Source organism: Pseudomassariella vexata (assembly GCF_002105095.1).
Source record: "Pseudomassariella vexata strain CBS 129021 chromosome Unknown BCR38scaffold_15, whole genome shotgun sequence".
Taxonomy (NCBI): Eukaryota; Fungi; Ascomycota; class Sordariomycetes; order Amphisphaeriales; family Pseudomassariaceae; genus Pseudomassariella; species Pseudomassariella vexata.
The window spans coordinates 360,318-376,932 of NW_024467970.1; the positions used below are offsets into that span (position 1 = coordinate 360,318).

General features: G+C 50.2%; 6 protein-coding genes across 6 annotated transcripts; 2 read left to right on the forward strand and 4 right to left on the reverse strand.

The window, feature by feature from the left end:
* Nucleotides 1-504: 504 nt before the first annotated feature.
* Nucleotides 505-2,567, reverse strand: BCR38DRAFT_446589 (pyruvate kinase-like protein). Its single transcript, XM_040861099.1, has one exon. It carries the CDS (start codon nucleotides 2,331-2,333, stop codon nucleotides 633-635), a length of 1,701 nt encoding a protein of 566 aa, XP_040711607.1. The 5' UTR covers nucleotides 2,334-2,567; the 3' UTR covers nucleotides 505-632.
* Nucleotides 2,568-5,717: 3,150 nt separating this feature from the next.
* BCR38DRAFT_352477 (uncharacterized protein) lies at nucleotides 5,718-6,037 on the reverse strand (the record flags this gene model as incomplete). The annotated part of the gene is made up of 2 exons (XM_040856710.1): nucleotides 5,718-5,788; nucleotides 5,860-6,037. Coding segments are annotated over 2 exons (249 nt in total), but the record flags the coding sequence as incomplete, so codon positions are not given.
* A 1,701-nt stretch (nucleotides 6,038-7,738) lies between these two features.
* On the reverse strand, nucleotides 7,739-10,604 carry BCR38DRAFT_446597 (uncharacterized protein). The gene is made up of 6 exons (XM_040861100.1): nucleotides 10,167-10,604; nucleotides 9,728-10,105; nucleotides 9,439-9,545; nucleotides 9,280-9,381; nucleotides 8,544-9,137; nucleotides 7,739-8,481 (listed from the first exon to the last, which is right to left on the reverse strand). The coding sequence occupies exons 1-6, from the start codon at nucleotides 10,195-10,197 to the stop codon at nucleotides 8,029-8,031; spliced, it is 1,665 nt and encodes a 554-aa protein (XP_040711609.1). The 5' UTR covers nucleotides 10,198-10,604; the 3' UTR covers nucleotides 7,739-8,028.
* Nucleotides 10,317-10,806, forward strand: BCR38DRAFT_70169 (uncharacterized protein). The gene has a single exon (XM_040865571.1). The coding sequence runs from the start codon at nucleotides 10,436-10,438 to the stop codon at nucleotides 10,709-10,711; it is 276 nt and encodes a 91-aa protein (XP_040711610.1). The 5' UTR covers nucleotides 10,317-10,435; the 3' UTR covers nucleotides 10,712-10,806.
* A 3,237-nt stretch (nucleotides 10,807-14,043) lies between these two features.
* BCR38DRAFT_446602 (uncharacterized protein) lies at nucleotides 14,044-14,659 on the forward strand. The gene has a single exon (XM_040861101.1). The coding sequence runs from the start codon at nucleotides 14,059-14,061 to the stop codon at nucleotides 14,626-14,628; it is 570 nt and encodes a 189-aa protein (XP_040711611.1). The 5' UTR covers nucleotides 14,044-14,058; the 3' UTR covers nucleotides 14,629-14,659.
* Nucleotides 14,660-15,228: 569 nt separating this feature from the next.
* Nucleotides 15,229-15,877, reverse strand: BCR38DRAFT_446603 (uncharacterized protein). The gene is made up of 2 exons (XM_040861102.1): nucleotides 15,467-15,877; nucleotides 15,229-15,409 (listed from the first exon to the last, which is right to left on the reverse strand). The coding sequence occupies exon 1, from the start codon at nucleotides 15,709-15,711 to the stop codon at nucleotides 15,547-15,549; it is 165 nt and encodes a 54-aa protein (XP_040711612.1). The 5' UTR covers nucleotides 15,712-15,877; the 3' UTR covers nucleotides 15,229-15,409; nucleotides 15,467-15,546.
* Between the last annotated feature and the right edge of the window lie 738 nt (nucleotides 15,878-16,615).

Here is a 16,615-nt window from a genome sequence, read left to right on the forward strand (position 1 = left end):
CTAATGCGAGACGATCGATCACAAGAAGTGTACTAATACATAGGCCGATTCATAGCTGCAAGAGGACGTCGTTGCAGAGACTCCTTCCGCGTTGGGCCCACCTAGAATCAAAGGACTCACGCGGGGGAGGGGCATCTCCAGAGTCTTTTGGTGGGGTGATGCGCATCGTCATTGGCTTGAGGATGAGAAAATCTACGAAGTCGCATGGCGGCCGACGCCCGAGAAAAGGGTGCTAGGCGCACTTGTTAATCCCCCCGCAAGACTTTGCAGATCTCCCTAAATAAAAGGTTACACGAGGCATAAGAGACCCTGCATCGTCCGGTGGCATGTGACGGCGTTGGAGAATAGATGCGGCGGCCGTAGCCGCTCAACAATGCCGGACAGATAGGTGTATGGCTTGAAGATGCCATTAGTTGCCGATGTTACGTCTCCAAATGGTTTAGAGTATCCACGATGTGCTGAGAAATGGCATTCGTCGCGGGACAAGACTATACATAATTCTAGGACGGCAGTTGCAAGTTCCGCGACTAGAGACTGCGAATCGCCGTTTCCCTGCGATACCATCCAATGAAATAAGGGTAGAATTGAGTTCCTCTGGAGCGACTAGCACTCGACTAACAAAGTTGACAACACTAACAATTCACAATGATTCTCCCCTTCCCACGACTAACACAGCTCAACATAGTACCAGCTTTCTGCTCTTCCTCCAATGCAAAACCCCGGTGCTCAACCTCGCCTTTGCAATAGTCCACCATACACATTCCACAATTCCCAACTTGACAAGAAGACTCGATCTCAAACCCAGCGTCGTTGAGGATCTGCAGCAGAGACTTCTTCCGAGGCACCTGCAACACCTGGCCCGTCGACTTGATCTCGGCCTCAAATGGATCGCCAGTTCCCGTGGTCGCGCCGCCAAAATCTTCAAAGTGCGTCGACGATTGTGGATACCGTCGTTTAAATGTCAGGTTACGGCATGCTTCCATGAGTGAACTTGGTCCACAGCAGTAGATCATGGCTTTGACTCCGCCATTTTCAGTTACAGGCACGATTTTGTTGAGGTCTAACCGTTGTCCCTCGTTATTGGCGTAGACTGTCGTTCGATTGGGAGGTAGAAGGTTCAGGTATGCGGCTTCATTCTTGCTGCGCACCGCGTAGTGGATTTCAAGATCTGCTGATGTCTTTGAGATGGTCGCAATCTCCTGAAGGAATGCTGTGACGCCTATGCCTCCAATGATGAAGACATGTTTCTGACTCGCCGTATTATCAATGCAGCTCGACCGCAAAGCTCCCTCCGCTGTATGTCCTTTGGCAACCTTGATGGAATTGCCGATTCGTACGTTGTCGTGGAGATAAATCGAGCCGCCTCTAGACTTATCATCCCGTGCTACACCCAGCTCGAATCGTCCCATATCGCCAGAGACAACAGAGTAGGCCCGCGAGAAGCTGTGGTTGGGGCCAAACTGAAGCCGCACGTGTGGGAAGCGTCCAAGTTGGATATCATCAATATCGGTGCTGGTTTGGTCGACCTCAAAGACGAATTTCTTCACCCTCGGGGTCAACACAATCTTCTCGACAAGCCTGTAGGATTTCCAGACGACCGGGATGCGATCTCCCTCAAGCCGACCACTCATATCCTCGGCGCCCTTGATCAGGCGGCTGCGAAAGGTTTCGGCCGTCTCATCGCCAAGACGAGGCAGCTGGCTCATTTCAGCAGCCGCCTCGAGGTCGTTTACTTCGTGAAAAAGGTATTTCTGGACTCTGGAGATGGACCAATGAGGGTTGATGCGCTCAATGAGCTCAAACTCATCCCCTTCTTGCAGATGACCCTCCTGCAAGACTCGAAGATACCATCCAGTGCGCCCGCTGTTCTGGGCCATCGTTGATGCTTTCTTGTACTCGAAGCGATGGTTTAGCTTAAAACAGGGACATCGAGGTTCGCTGACTTCCACGATAACCTCGGGCCCGAGCCGGAACTTGTCGCCAATGCAGACATTGTCCTCCGAAAGCAACGCAGTCGACAAGTTTTCGCCAAAACCGCCTATCTTGAACAGATGTTCCCGGTTGTGAATCTCTTCGTTCCACTTCTGGTAGTGACTCGCGCAGTATTGGTGCAGGGCCTTTTCGGACCCGCCGTGCATTTCATATTGCATCTCATCGCCAACCAATCCCGTCCGGGTGACTTTCACTTTGCCTTTACGTGGGTTCTTATTAATTGCTGACCGGATGGTCACACCGCCGAGAGGGCGGATTTTGCCAGATCGCAGGCTGAGGAGGACATCCTTGGATGGCAATGGCGCGATGTCTGCGTCCTGTTTGGGTATAAATGAACCCATTCTTTCCGAGGGAACGATTAGGATTGGACTTACAGCGAGTTGAGGAAACCTTTCGAGACGGGCTTATGCAAGAAAGGGTTGGATGGTGTATGGGTTGAAGGATGATGTTTGAAGGGAAGTCGGAAAACGGACGGCTGCGGCCGTAGGATCGATGAGATTCATACGCATGCTGACTCACTCGGCGTTGTGAAGCGCTTGTAGTACAGGTGGAGGTTTTCGGCAACCTGATCCGATTAATCCCCGCTTTGGCGACCAACAAATTTCGTACGCAGTTCTTATGTACGCACTTCCGGTATTCTGCCTGCCGCTTGCACCGTCGTACTAATACTGTTAACCCGTTGCCGCCATAACTATGGTTGAAGAGCATATTGGGTATAAGTGCAAAGGCTTGCATTTACTGCAGCCTGGTTGTCCATAGGTGGTCAACAAGGCTCTGGGCTGGCTGCGCGGCTACGTGTGCCCTGCCGTTAATATTTGGCAATATGTTGCGATGTCACAAGGCAGCTCCCAAGCGCCGCTACGAAATATTTTGATGTCGAGTCGCGGTAACAGGATTCGTCTTGGGGTATGCCCGGGATACACTAGACGAATTGAGATCTATGCAGAAATCAATACTAAATGGCCTCTGATGCGAAGTGGGATGCGAGATTGTTCTGGGGTAAGATTGCGCTGAAGCCGCTAGCAAACTGGGCGGTACTATGTCCCGTCCGGGTAGTACCCTAAAACGCGGCATTTATTGCTGTATCTAAATGCACAGCTTGAACGCTGGCGACGAGGCCAAAGTACACTTCTGGCTTCTTAAATAGTAGCGTGTGAACTGCCCTATAATACTAAGCCTCTTCTCCTACGTTCTAGTGTTTTCAACGTACCAAAACCTATGAACATATAAATTTGTAACTTAGTCCACAAGCGAACGGGTCAGGCCCGTAGCAAAAAATAGAACTAAACTTCCTAACTTTACCACGCAACTAATTCTCGATGGATTCTGCTCAAAAATAATCTCAATTACTCCTTGCAACTCAGGCTATCAGAAATGACTCAACACTTAGTATCCGACGTGCTGCAACAATCTACAAAGTCTCGAATACTACTCTCCAGGCGCGTCTTCAAAAACGTCAATCACGTCGCAATATCGAAGCCAACGGTCGGAATTTAACAAAACTAGAACAAAATACGATTATTCAAAGGATAATTGAGCTAGATTCGTAAGCATTTCCTCCCCGGCTAAGTGCTGTTGAAGATATGGCAAACCGACTGCTACGTGACTCGCATATCACAAAGGAGGACTTTCTTCCGGCATTTTGCGACGCGTTCAAGAAGAGCCTGACCGAAAGCAATATTCGTGCAGGCTTTCAAGGGGCTGGGCTTGTGCATTTAAGCCCAGATATTGTTATTGAGAAGCTGGATGTGAAATTACACTCCAACGTCCTCCCGGCCCCCTACGCGGGAAACCCTTCCTTGGGCTTCTCGGACGCCAAACAACCCAACCAAGGCTACTTCGCAATCCGAATTTATTAAATCTCGAATTGACAGGCATCAAAATAGCTCCCCGACGTCAATTTACGATGCTACCGATCAGTTTTCGAAAGGAGCGCGGAGTATTATGCATAAGATGGCTTTACTCCAAGCTGAGGTCGCGGAACTTCGAGAGGCAAATGCTCTAATTAGCAAGCGGCGCAGGGCCAAAAAAACACGAGTACGGCTTGGAGGATCACTTAATTCACAAGACGTACAATATCTTCAAGATCAAAAGGACGTTGCGCAGCAAGTACAGCAGGAAATGCGTGGAAATAGCGCTGGATCAAATCGTGGCCAGCCACGGCAACGGCGCTGTGGCGTATGCGGGAAGACCGGGCATAATGCGCGAACCTGTCAGGTAGAGATAGAATCATCTGGGCAAGAGTTTTCTGAGTAGTTTTAATTGATTTACGGCGTTGTGGTTGCGAAATCGTGTTGAATTCCATGTTTTGCTAGTTGGCGTGACCCGTTTGGTTGGGTGACCCGTTCGCTTGTGGACTACGTTATAGGTATAAAAGTACGCACAAGAGGTGGAAATACTAGTAAAGAACACTCTATGTATCCGAGGCGTTCGGATAACACTATCATTGAAAGAACAAGAGATTCTTACCTTTATGTCATGAGGTAAGAAACGTGGCAACCCAACACATCACTTTATTGCCGTGGAAGTATAGTTCATAAGAAAATAATAAGCTAAATATCTCATAGGATCCAGTTTCGTGGCGTAACATGGACTCGTAATAGACTACATCGCAATAAAACTACTTTCACCTCTTACTACGTTATGGGAACCGATATCATACTGTCTCCTCACCCGAACCGAACAACGAGCTCACTCCTCCAACATATGCCTTGTCCCAATCCACAAAACCACTTGTATTATCCACCTCAAAGCTCCGAAATAGGCGTCATCCCCCTAGAACTCTGCACCCCAGGCCCCCACTGGACCTGCTCCCCTTCCTGCCGCGGCGAGGCATGTCTCCCCCGTCCCATAGTCCTACCCGGCAACGGCGACTCATCCGAAACAGTACTTATACCATCCACGTGACACCCTTCCACCGGCGATTCACGGCCTGAATCGCAGCCCGGAGGCGAGCTCGGCATCACCATGCTGCTCGGCTGTCTCATCGCGCTGGCGGGCTCATCGGCAGGTAACTCAGATCTGAAGACGGCCGTGCATTCCGCAACGTCAGAACCCAGCGACATGGGGTTGCTGGCTGGATATGTGAATGTCCGGGTTAGAAAGTGTCGGCTATATGGTTGGCTTTGGTCTTGCTGGGTGTTGTCTGTATTTGGGTCGATGCGGTTTCTCTTTTTCCGCCGCCGGACGAGGAGGGCGAGGAGGAATATGGCGGTGATGAGGAGGGCGGCTACGATGACGCCTATGCCAATTCCTACTTTCAAAGCGGTTGAGAGTGGGTCGTGTTGTTCTGAAGCTGGTGTTGATGTTAATGATGTTGCTACTGTTGGGGATGCGGTTGATTCTACAGCCGTTGCTGTTGCTATCCTGAAAGTGCCCGTCGCAGAATCGGGTGTAATTGTAGTCGTCGGACTGTCCAAGACTGAAAGAGAATCCGAGTCCGAGGTGGATGAAGCTGATACCGAGGATGTGAGTACATCTGCGGGATTGAATCCGTTTCTCCATGCGATACGGCCCCCAGCACTGGAGGGCAAACTGGCATATGCGGGAATCGACGAAGTCCCCAACCACACAGGCGAAGAGCAATACGGATCGCAACTAGCCGCTTGCGGCAGCCTCTTGAGATCCGTCGCGCTGTCTTCCACCTTGCACCCGCCCCATCGCGTGTCCTCATCGGACCCCTTGGAGCATTGGATCATGGCGACCCATTGCTGAGAATAGAACAGGAGGGACTTGTGAGGACATGCCCTGTCGGTTAGATCGTTATCAGTGCAGCCTGCGAGGTAAGTGCTGCCGGCTGATTCGGTGAGATCAGATGGTCAGGTTCGGGACTGCTTAGATGTATAGATTGGAGAAGGGGTTACCAACTTTCGGCATCATAGCAAGCATTGCCGTTGAGATAGCCCAGACAAACGTCGCCCGTATGACAGCATGGCCAGTGCCCCAGCTCGACATTACCGCAGGGGATGAAGTCGCCCTTGGTCACGTTGTGCTCGGCGTAGTAGCAGGTGCCTTTTGACACATTCATGGATTCATTCTCGCTCATCTTCATTTACATGAATTGCCCGCCTTGCTATAGAACACAGAAATCTCGACGCCGAAGTGGTAAAAATGAACAACGAAAGAAAAAAAATTGAAAAGGTTCACGAAAGCTTCGCCTCAGCCAGGTACAATCTCTAGACTTATATACTACTTCCGCGGCAGGCGAAGAAATTTGCTCGCTTCAGACTTGGAAATAAGAAGCCAACAAAACTGACGAGGGGCCCTAGGAATACAAGGAAATCCATATCTCAACCACACCTGATCCCATACTCGTGCTACCTTGGCAGGGATACGTGAGCAAACCCATCCAGGAAGGGTCGATTTTCAACACCAACCATGTTCCTTGTTTGGTGAGTCCTTGCATCGCTTAAATGAGAGTTCGCAGGGACCTGGAGAAAACAACGTCCGCTGTGTTTGCAGTTGGCAGTTGGTCATGGGCACAGAGAACGAACAAGGCATGTTGCGAGGGATGAAATGGGCTGATAGGTTGCTTAATTTATTAGTGCGCCCGTTGTGGTTATACACTTGCCTCGCCTTTTTATTCATTGCATTTCAATGCCATGGAAAGTTGCAGGTGGTAATAAGTTGATGCGAAGTCTTGCGTTGGCCCAGACGCAGGGGCTGTTTGCTGTGTGCAGCGCTTCGGCCAACTGGCCGTAGGTAGCCCTTCCGTAGCTGCAGCCTTTGGGAGTTATTCCAATCCCCAATACAGCTCTGTTGCCTATATCCCCCACACAAAGTTTGTGATCCCTTTCGGCTACGGTAGTTGATCTTTTCTGATCAAGCTACAATGCGAAGCACCATGATCATTACCCTCAGCACATATACTTTCACGACGACCAACTAACCATACATAAGACATTAGGTTTATCATGAACTATATCTACAAAGACAGACGCCTGAATATGAAGCCTCACTTCTGCTGCTGCTGCTGATGCTGCTGCCGAAGATCCAATCCCCTTTCCACAATAGTCAGAGCTCAAATTCTTTTGACACCGACAGACTCAATCCGAACAATACATTCTCTACTGTCATAATGCTCTTAGTACAGCGCACACCCAAATCAGGTCGTTGGGTTGTAGATATTCTCCGTCGTGGCCTCCAGCTCGCTTGCGTCGCAGCTCTGGCCCAAGCAATCCTGTTTTACGGGTGCAGCGTTTATCTCAGGAATGCAGGTGGCAGAGACGAGCCCCACCGCGATCGTGGACACATATATGATAGAGGACAATTGCATTTCGGCTGAGTATTTGGTGGGTGGGTTGTGACGGGTTGTTTTCAGAGCGAACGGTCAGTATCGAGTCTGTTTTGGTGGGACAGTTTGACAGGGCATGACTTATGGAAGAGGATTGGTTGGCATTTAGGCGATTTGGTCGAGAGTTGAGGTAAAGAATTGGTTGTAGTTGTACATGTCCTTATTGATGTCTTGGGTTATATTGAACAAATTCCTTCAGCTAATCATGTACCCAGCCATAGTGGCGCTAGGCAAAGACTCAAGGGTAGTAAGAAGCGGATAGCCCTAGTCAAGAACATAGATATGTACTGTATCCCAGTTTCCAACAGCTGAACTCGGAGAGTATCAGATTGGATCTTCCACATGCTGCAAAACTAGAATATTCCAGTCAAGGGTTGGGCATGGAATTAACCCTATTCCCATCGATTTTGTGCCAACAAACCCAGTTTAGGAACAAAGCTGACTTTGGAGCAAGGTGAAACATGGATATATTGCCTATGTGCAAATCAAGGCTCTCTGCTGTGACTACTATGAAACCCGAGCCGCACTGATCGTTGCGATCACTCTGGCTTGCCCTTCTCTTGACGTCTATCTGATCCAGCATCTGTTACAGTAATGTACAGTATACAAAGGAAATAAGCTCGTTGTGAGAAATCCTCCATCTCCATCATCAAGGACCAGCCATGACTAAATCGCCTTAATCAAACAATCGACCGCGGGACTAATCCAGCCCCGACCTGTGACCATATCTCTCACCGATCACTTCATTTCTCCTTGTCGTCACTACCATTCTTCCCATCATTACTCTCCTCCTTCTCCTGCAGCTTCATGGCCACCTTTCCAGTCCAGCCCTTGGTCCACTCATACTTCCCACCCAGCACCAGGTCCTTGGCGACGAGCTCTCTCGTGCGGCCCAAGCTCTCGATATCCGCAATGCGCTGGATAGTGTCCTCAAGAAATTGTCGGAAGCCCGGTTCGGCACAGATATCTTTGAAGGCCCGATGCATAGGCACTGAGCTTGCCCGCACTCTGGCGGTGCTCGTGATGGTGAAGATGTTGAGACGGTCGAGGTCTCGTATGTAGTCGGACCGAGCCATGATCTGTTGGGCTTTGTGCATTTGGAACGATGGGAGAATGTGCCCTCGCACTTCGTCGTAGGTTTTATCCATTTCTTCTTCCTTGTCGACGAGGGCGAGTGCGAGAACCATGGCGGCAGACTAGAGAGTATACCGGGTTAGTCACAACGCTCACTGGCTGGCGAACTGTCGGGAATACCTACAGCCCACTTCTGCTGGTCCATCACGTCGTCATCCATCTCCATGCCGAGAATCCAGCACTGGTTCAGGAACCACGTCTTCTCGATTTCGGTGATCCGATCGCACGTCTGGAGCATGTCATCCGATTTGGCTACTCGGTTCAGGAAATTCAATCGCCCTCCGACCATGTTGTAGACGTGATCAAGAAGGTCGTTCGCCACATCTTCTTTGAAGTATTTATGCCGGTAGTTTTTCAGCGCGGCGACAGCTTGGTCTTTAGGCAAGTCAGTCACTGAGAGGACTTCCATTCTAGTGGCCAGCTGCTTGAATCGCTCATATATCCAATAGTCGTCGGTGTTGAAGATCATAGTGACGAGGTTTGAAGCGGCCCATTGCTCTGATCTTTGCTGTAGTAACTCCAGCAAGTCTTTTCCATCTTCGTCATCTCGGATTAGATGAGTCTGATTGATGATGATGATTAAGGGTTTGTTCTTCTCTGCTCGGTGCTGAAGTGCCACCTTTTCCAGCTTATTCAGCGCTCTCTCGATATCTAAGAGCGCCGTCGTGTCTCTTGGACCTCGCTCGCTGAAGTAGCCACCGATGTAGTCCTCGTGGAACTAAGGGAGATCAGCAAACCGTCTATGTCACCCGCGACGCAACTTAAACCACAAGTCTATTGTGACAAGCACAGAAACTTGATAGGCAACCTTTGCATTTGAGTTTTCCTTTGAAAAGTCGCAGCGGCATGCAGCAACTTACCTCATAATCAAGAGCCTTTCCTAGTCGGATGCGGAAAATTTCCAGGTCGGCATGAGCCTCGAACATGGCGCAGCCGTCACCGTCTATCTTGCGCATTGCCTCCTTCGGTTTTTCAGTCCATGTTTCCAAATTCAAAATCGCAAGAATAGGGAGACTTACCAGCAACATGCTACTTTTGCCACTCCCCTTCTCGCCCATTACCAGAAAATAGTGGCCTTTCTCATCACCTCGTACAATCGCATCGATTCTCTCTTGCTCGCGTCTCACTATCATTCTCCAAGTCAGCAAGTTTCACTCTTGATGGGTTGAAAGATTCTTTGCCTCTCCGATGAGACATCATGTCTGCTTGAAAGCAACCGTTTCTCAAGCTCTCATGAAGATCGCTTTCCGCCCCACCTTCAGAAAAGGACAAGGGCAAAGGAGCTTGAGGCCCCAAAGGTAAACTTACTGATCCAATGTTCCGAATTAGGAGGCGCCGGGATCTCCTTTCCAATAGCAGCAAGCTCGAGAACGGGGTCGCCCGGCTCGAATGCGTTCTTGATCTTGCTCAGTTGGAAATACTTGTACGACTTATGGTAAACGTATCCTGCGACGGCAAATCCTAAACCCAAGACCAGCACCGATGCTAAAGTGGTCGCCGCCGACTCTCCCATCTTCATCAACAATGTGGGCTGGGCATCTTCCCCCTGCGGCCGTTGGTGCTTGCGATCTTCCTTGAAGTCATCCTCAGTTCTCTGTGCTGTGGTCGAGAAATGGCTGCGCTGCTGTGCGGACTCTCCCCTCGTCGTCAACAATGTTGGTCGACCTTGTGCGACTTGGTAGTCTCCTTGTGGTCGACGGGCTTGTTTAGTTGTTATTGTTGATGTCGAGAATTGACTGTACTGTACCGCTGATGTTCCCAACCTCAACAATGTGCATCCCTTTCCGACTTCCGGTGATCCACGTGGGTGATTTCCATCTTGATCCTCCCCTTTCGCTGCCGTCGAATTCGCACTGCGGCGCAGAGCTCCAGCTGACAGCATCTGCGACGGGTGCTGGCGCAGTTGCGCGCTGATGCGCCTTCCCCACTGTCGCCCTGATAACTTCAACAGCGCAGGGCTGCCACCTTTCTTCGTCAACATTATCGTCTCTAGCAATATTTCCTCATCAAAATGCGATGGAACTGGTGTTTCTGTCTCCCCGTCTCTTGGCTGTCCTCTTCTTCTTCAATGGACATAGATGTTCATGCGAGAAAGCGAGCACTCCTGCGACTTCCTGCGCAAGGAAATTGCGCGTTCCAAGTCGTCTAGGCGGGTCAAGCCACAAGAAATACGTTGACCTCAAACGGTCGGGGTCTCGGCAGTGGCTGACGTCTCAATCAGGGGTAGCAATCCTTGTTGCGACGACAACGGCCCATAGCCTCGGAGATTTGCCGATCCAAGGGGCTGGCTAGTCGAAAGCACGGATCAATGCTATTATAGACGCGTATAGTAAGAACAGCTCCAACTGATCAACGAGGATATCGCCAATCTGGACTGCGATGTCGAAGAGGTTGTTTAACAAATCGATTGCAGCGTCACAAAGGCCGAGTGTGATTTCGATGAGGATTTCCATGAGGATTTCCATGAGTAGTTCGAACATGACTACATGTGGTTTCGTGGTCGCGTGGGATAGGGAATAGACTTCTGAGCCGAGTAGAGTCCGGGCATCAAATAAATGACGATGGCTACAGCTTCAAAGGTTGCAGTGGATTCTTATCATGGGAAAGACTGAAGATGTTGTTCACTCAATGGGCATTTACTAGGGGTCCGTGCACCATGCACTCCAGAGGGTTGGCGAGAGAGGATGGTGTTGAGCAATTGGTAGCCATCTCAAGCTAGGACTTGGCACCATTATCCTTCACCTCAAATTGCCAGACACACCAATTGTTTCAACTCGATCCTGCTTTAACACAGCATATTCCAGGCTGGGCATCCGGACTTCCTCCGTTCAACAAATCGCTCCACTGGCCTGCTATGCTCATGTTCGGCTCACACCTATGCATTTTATAGCAGGCTAGGTATTGTTCCTTGTTGATAACGTGATCGCGGATCCCCTGGGTCATAGTTCACAGTTCTTTCTCGTTCCTTCAAGCACCAACAACAAAACCAATAACAAACCGCTGGCTGACAACGCCCGTGAACCGATCCCTTCGAGAATTAGCATCACGAGAACAGGACAGCACCAGTTTTCTGCCTCTGTATTATTGGGCTGGCTGAGATCTCCCGTGAAAATATCCCTGCAGTAATTGGCGTCGCCAGAACAGCACAGCACTGAATCACCGCTTCCGTCTTGCAAGTTTCTGGTACTGATCCTCGGTTCTCATTCTTCAAATCAGGCTGCTAATTAATTCCCATCGCAGATCTGATCTCCTCAAAGTGTCCTGGGTTGGATCCATCGTCGCTTCCCAAGTGCGAATTCACTCCGTTCACTCGGATATCACGGCAAGTATACCAAACAGCTGGCCGACCTCGCCCGAAGGCTTATCCCTTCGCCGAATTTTCTACGCCAATACATCAGACTGAAATGCTCAGAGTTCCATCAAGATGGCGGATCGCAAGAATAGTGTGTTCCTTGTCGTCCATATTTCTTATTTTTTTGGCTGAAGTGCTGATTGGTTATGTAGCAGACAACCGATTTGGTGAAGGATCATCAGTCCTTGCTGGCAATGATAGGCCCGGTATGCAATCAACTCTTCCCATCCGAAACTGCCGTAGTGTACCATCGTTTTCGTCTGGGCACAATAGGGACCGTATTCAATCACAACTTGCCAGCAGAGACCCTTTGGTTATGCCACTGTGTTCTTCTGGCGATAATGATCTGATTGATATGCAAGCAACTCTTGCTATGGACGACCATCGAGGTGAACCGTCGCTTTTTTCTGGCGATGGCATAGGTGATACACAATCAGTTCTTGCTATTGCCGGCCGTAATCGCGGGTCATCGCCTTCTCCTGAGGCAAGACAGGTCAACATGCAATCAACCCCTGTCCTTGGCGATCCAGGTAGTTTGCTATCTGCTTCTACCCGCGGTGACCCTAGTGATAGTCCAAGAGCGCATGCCAGTGGCACTCATCTAACAAGATCAGCTCCTTTCAGCAATGATCAGAGTCTCATGCCGAGAGCTCATACCAGCCACGATCGGAGTGATGCGTCCATCGCTCCTGTCAGCGATGGTCAGGGTCGTATGCGAAGAGCTTTTGTCAGCAATGACCAGGGTTACATGACAAAAACTTCTCCCGAGAATGATCAGCGTTGCCTATCAACAGCTCATGCTAGCAACACTAAAGGTCACACCCTCGCTCCACACGCGGGCGATAAGCAGAGTGAATCAGAAGGCAATGCATCATGGGGGACCCCGGAGAGGCAGCTGATCAGCCTTGAACGCCTTGCTCGTTCAAAGTCTCGTCGAGATCTGAAGAAGGCACAGATGGCCAAATACAATCCAAGCCCCACCAAGTCTCGAGGCAGCTATCCAAACTTATTACAGCACAGAGCTGAGCAAGTTATACGTGATGTTCAGGAATCTCTCGGAGTGCAGTCTAGCACTGCACCACCCCGCACGATGTCTCAAAGCAGTTTGATGCACCAGACCTCAGATGACGGGAGTTCAGTATTGCCGCCATTGTCGTTCTCGAATCTTGAATACAAGACTTCTTTGGTCGAGGATGAGGCGTTGCCGCCGTTCACACGCAACAATAATCAGCAGACCCCTGGAGTCCTTGTTTCCCGTGAACCTTGTCGCCCAAGGTGTGCAACCACTCCACGGGCACTTCGAAAAGGGACTCCCAAGGCAGCCGGTCGTGAAGAGACTCCCAGGGCACTCCACCATGAAGAGACCTCTAAGGCACCTCGCCAATCTGCGGAGGACAATAATGTGAACATTGTAGCTTCCGGAGATATGAACCGGGCACAAAAACTTCGAAACGCACGGAGCCTTCCACAGTTGGGGTCAGGACAAGCATACCGTCATGAAACGGAACCACCATTGCCGTATTCTCCCACCCTGCATACTGCAACACGGCCTCATCGTCCTTTCGTTCCACCGGCTGGAACACCAGTAGGTAAAGGCACTGGATTTTATCAGTACAGACAGCCGCCCAACTCTCCGCACTTGAAAGGCCCGCCACCAACAATGGATTTGCCACCGGTGCCTCCACCCACTCGTTCACCCCCGAAACCACCGTGTACCGCACCCTGTTCGACTGCTGAAGTGCCACAGAATCCAGATGCCGAACCGCTTGTATCCAAGGCACCCGCGTCTAGAAATTCATCGTCGAGTGATCCCCGGAGCGCAGCCCAACCAACACTACACCCTGCCCCCCTTTCTCCAAATCCTTCGCAACACGCTGCACTACGACTAGAATCTAGAAATCAACAGTTAGACATACACCCAGCACTACGATCGACACCAACTGCTTCGTCTGAGTCTTTTCGACGTATTCTCACATCACAGACTTCAGAAAGCTTATCGCAGCAACGCTCACGTCCGGCAGTGTCTACTATACCGCGCCTTGGCACACCAGCAACTGTCTCTGACGTGCGATCCCGAATTCCAGTAAATCGGCTTCCAGCAGCAGACATCCAGCCGCCATGTCGAATTGTGCGTCTGCAGCCGATCCTTGAAGATGACGATGAACGCTCAACGCACCAAGTAACGATCGACGTCATGTCTGAAGCAGAACAGTCTACACCTGTACTCCACTCCGAGGTGGAACGGGGTAGAGTTGGGTACACCGTACACAAGGCTCAACATGAGCAGATGATGAAAAGGTATGCAGAAAAACTCACTGCGATTCAAAAGTCTGTGCAGGAACGTCAAAAAGAGAAACCAAAGAGAGAAGGCAATCCGGATTCGGGTTATTCTTCCATTCCGCCCGCTTCGTGTCTGCCGCCGAATCACATAAGTAGTCTCGACGAAATCGATCCCGCCGACGTAATCGCAGCTTCGAACCCCGTGCAATCTAGCCCCGCCACCCCGACGACCACGTCTGCCTCCGAGTTGCGCACCCGGGAGGCCACTCGCAACTCGATTTACAGCTTCCCCGATGCGAATATCTCCGTTGTCAGACCCGCCACGATCTCCGGTTCCGTGTCTGACTTTTCCTATGCCCTTCCCAGTCCGTGGTTTACCGGCGACTCCGGCGTCGAAGCCAACGAGAGAATGGCCGCCAAGGACGAAAGGGCCCGAGCCGAGCGCCGGGAACGGGAGAGGCAGCGCCTAATCAAGAACTACGAGAAGAGTGTAGAGAAGCTCAACAAGAAGGCCTGTAAGGCGGCGCTGAAGCAGCAGAAAAAGGAGGAGAAAAGGAATAAACAAAAGAAAGGGTGAATGTCTAATAATTATGGAAAGTGAAATCGCCTTGCTTGAGCTCTACATACCAGTCACAAGTACTGACGTCTGAATGCACAAAAAAGTTATGAACCCCACATCTATTTACTTTACTGTGACGACGTTATTTGTGCTCAGGTTTTGTCTTTTGAGGGTCAATGTCAAGGCAACTGCTACGGTTCATAGTGCACTGGGATATCCGCCGTGTTACGTTCGAAACGCTTGGAGAGTACCATGATTATCACTTTGTATCAGCACTGCTTGTGTGATATGGGGTAAGCGACATTTTAACCATTCGTATTTGTGAAATTCCAATCACTTCATGCAGTGCAATTTGTGAGGATTGATCAATTGAAGCTAGCTGATAGCTCTGGTGAATGTACATGATCCGCGTAAGGTTTATCCCCCACGTTTCAGCGCAGAAGCGGCCCCGGATTGTGGCCCAGATACCTCTAGAAACAAATGCAGTACTGTAATCACCATGGGAATGCTGGTGGGATTTGAATATTCTCTGTAACTCATATTTAAATACGACCAAAGTCCATAGTCACCTCCACCAGCCCGCCGAGTATGCCAAGGGCGCTTATATTACGTCCTTGTGTCACACTTGCCAGGCTCTGATCCAGTGTCGCGGAACTGCCCGTCTAGCAGATGACACCAGTGCCCTCCCACCAGCAGGGCGCCGGGTCCCACCCTGGTGAGGTTTTGTAGTTAATGGTTTAGGCCGCACAAGCTCCCAAGGACGTTTGCAGCTCCTTGTCCGACAAAGACTTTGTGATAGCTATGTCACCCAATTAGCACAAACGATACGACATGATTTAAACTTTCATGAACCTACTCATCAGATGTCACAACCCCGCAATTGACACAACGCCAGTTCCCTGCCGAAGAACCACAACATCCCTTTCCTGTCTGTTCTCATCTGGGCTCCCTGGTAGGCAAGTCCCCATTCAGCGCCATCCACAACGTGAGCCTGGCGGCTGGCAAAGTGCAGGCCTCGTCTTGGGCCATGTACGCCAGCACGGCAATTATGCTAGCCGCTACAAACACATGATACTCGGCCAGGATGCCTCTGTCCGGCATGCCGACCCGTCCACGTTGTGCTCGGGAAGAGTGGGTCTGGTTAAATGACTGGGCCAGAACGTGGCTTGCACTTTTCCGTCATGGAAAGTTACTCTGGGATTGAAGATATGGTGGTGGATCGAGTTTGATCGACTACGGCTAGTCGTGACTACTCACAACTTCTTAGTCATTACTGTGGGATTGAGCGCCATATGTGTGCCTGAGGTGGTGCCTGAGGTGGTGCCTAAGGCAGTGAAATCGCTTGTGTAGATAAAAAGGTCGGCACCTGCCTACCTACCTTAGATGTAACTTGTTACATAGCACTCCGAGAAGTCAATACACACATCACACTGCGCATCAAGCATCGTAACCAATACAGGATCTGTACAGAGTCATCATCTGAGGGTTGAATCCCTCAGTTACTAGTCAAATCGATCCTCACCGATCCATAGTGTACCCTGTCACTACCAAGAAATTTTTAGCTAACTACGCCTTTGAGTTTCAGCACCTTCTCCAAATTTCTCATGGCAAGTGGGGAGATGTCCCTCAGGGCAAGAAGACTGGCAGTTTGACCACATTCTTGATCTGCCCACGAAGTTGATATTAGCTTTGTCATTATAGGCATCAGGGTCTTCAGAACCCTCCAAGAAGGCCAGCCAAATCTAAAATACAGAATCGGCATCAAGCTTAGGGTGATTGATGGTTAGGTGAATGCATGACTCGAAGGCTAGGTCAATCACAGGAACGTGGTTTGTCGTCAAGAACATGCCATTCTGTATTTCAGCTAACGTAGTCCACGGTCCAATTGCACACTTCCGCAGATTTTCGTACGCTACCACTTTGACCTGCGGTTTTTCACCACATAACTATGGTTGGTTCTTGGAATGAAAGTGATATGATTCTAGCATTACATGCGCTTCAATCT

What these genes read in the sequence shown, in the direction of transcription:
- BCR38DRAFT_446589 (XM_040861099.1), bottom strand. Translation starts at nt 2,333, where the DNA reads ATGGGTTCATTTATACCCAAACAGGACGCAGACATCGCGCCATTGCCA.
- BCR38DRAFT_446597 (XM_040861100.1), bottom strand. Translation starts at nt 10,197, where the DNA reads ATGCACATTGTTGAGGTTGGGAACATCAGCG. An exon ending in GCAAAAGTAGCATGTTGCTG is followed by an intron (nt 9,382 to 9,438) that starts GTAAGTCTCCCT and finishes GAAAAACCGAAG; the next exon opens with GAGGCAATGCGCAAGATAGA. An exon ending in TGGACCAGCAGAAGTGGGCT is followed by an intron (nt 8,482 to 8,543) that starts GTAGGTATTCCC and finishes TATACTCTCTAG; the next exon opens with TCTGCCGCCATGGTTCTCGC.
- BCR38DRAFT_70169 (XM_040865571.1), top strand. Translation starts at nt 10,436, where the DNA reads ATGGAACTGGTGTTTCTGTCTCCCCGTCTCTTGGCTGTCCTCTTCTTC.
- BCR38DRAFT_446602 (XM_040861101.1), top strand. Translation starts at nt 14,059, where the DNA reads ATGATGAAAAGGTATGCAGAAAAACTCACTGCGATTCAAAAGTCTGTG.
- BCR38DRAFT_446603 (XM_040861102.1), bottom strand. Translation starts at nt 15,711, where the DNA reads ATGCCGGACAGAGGCATCCTGGCCGAGTATCATGTGTTTGTAGCGGCT.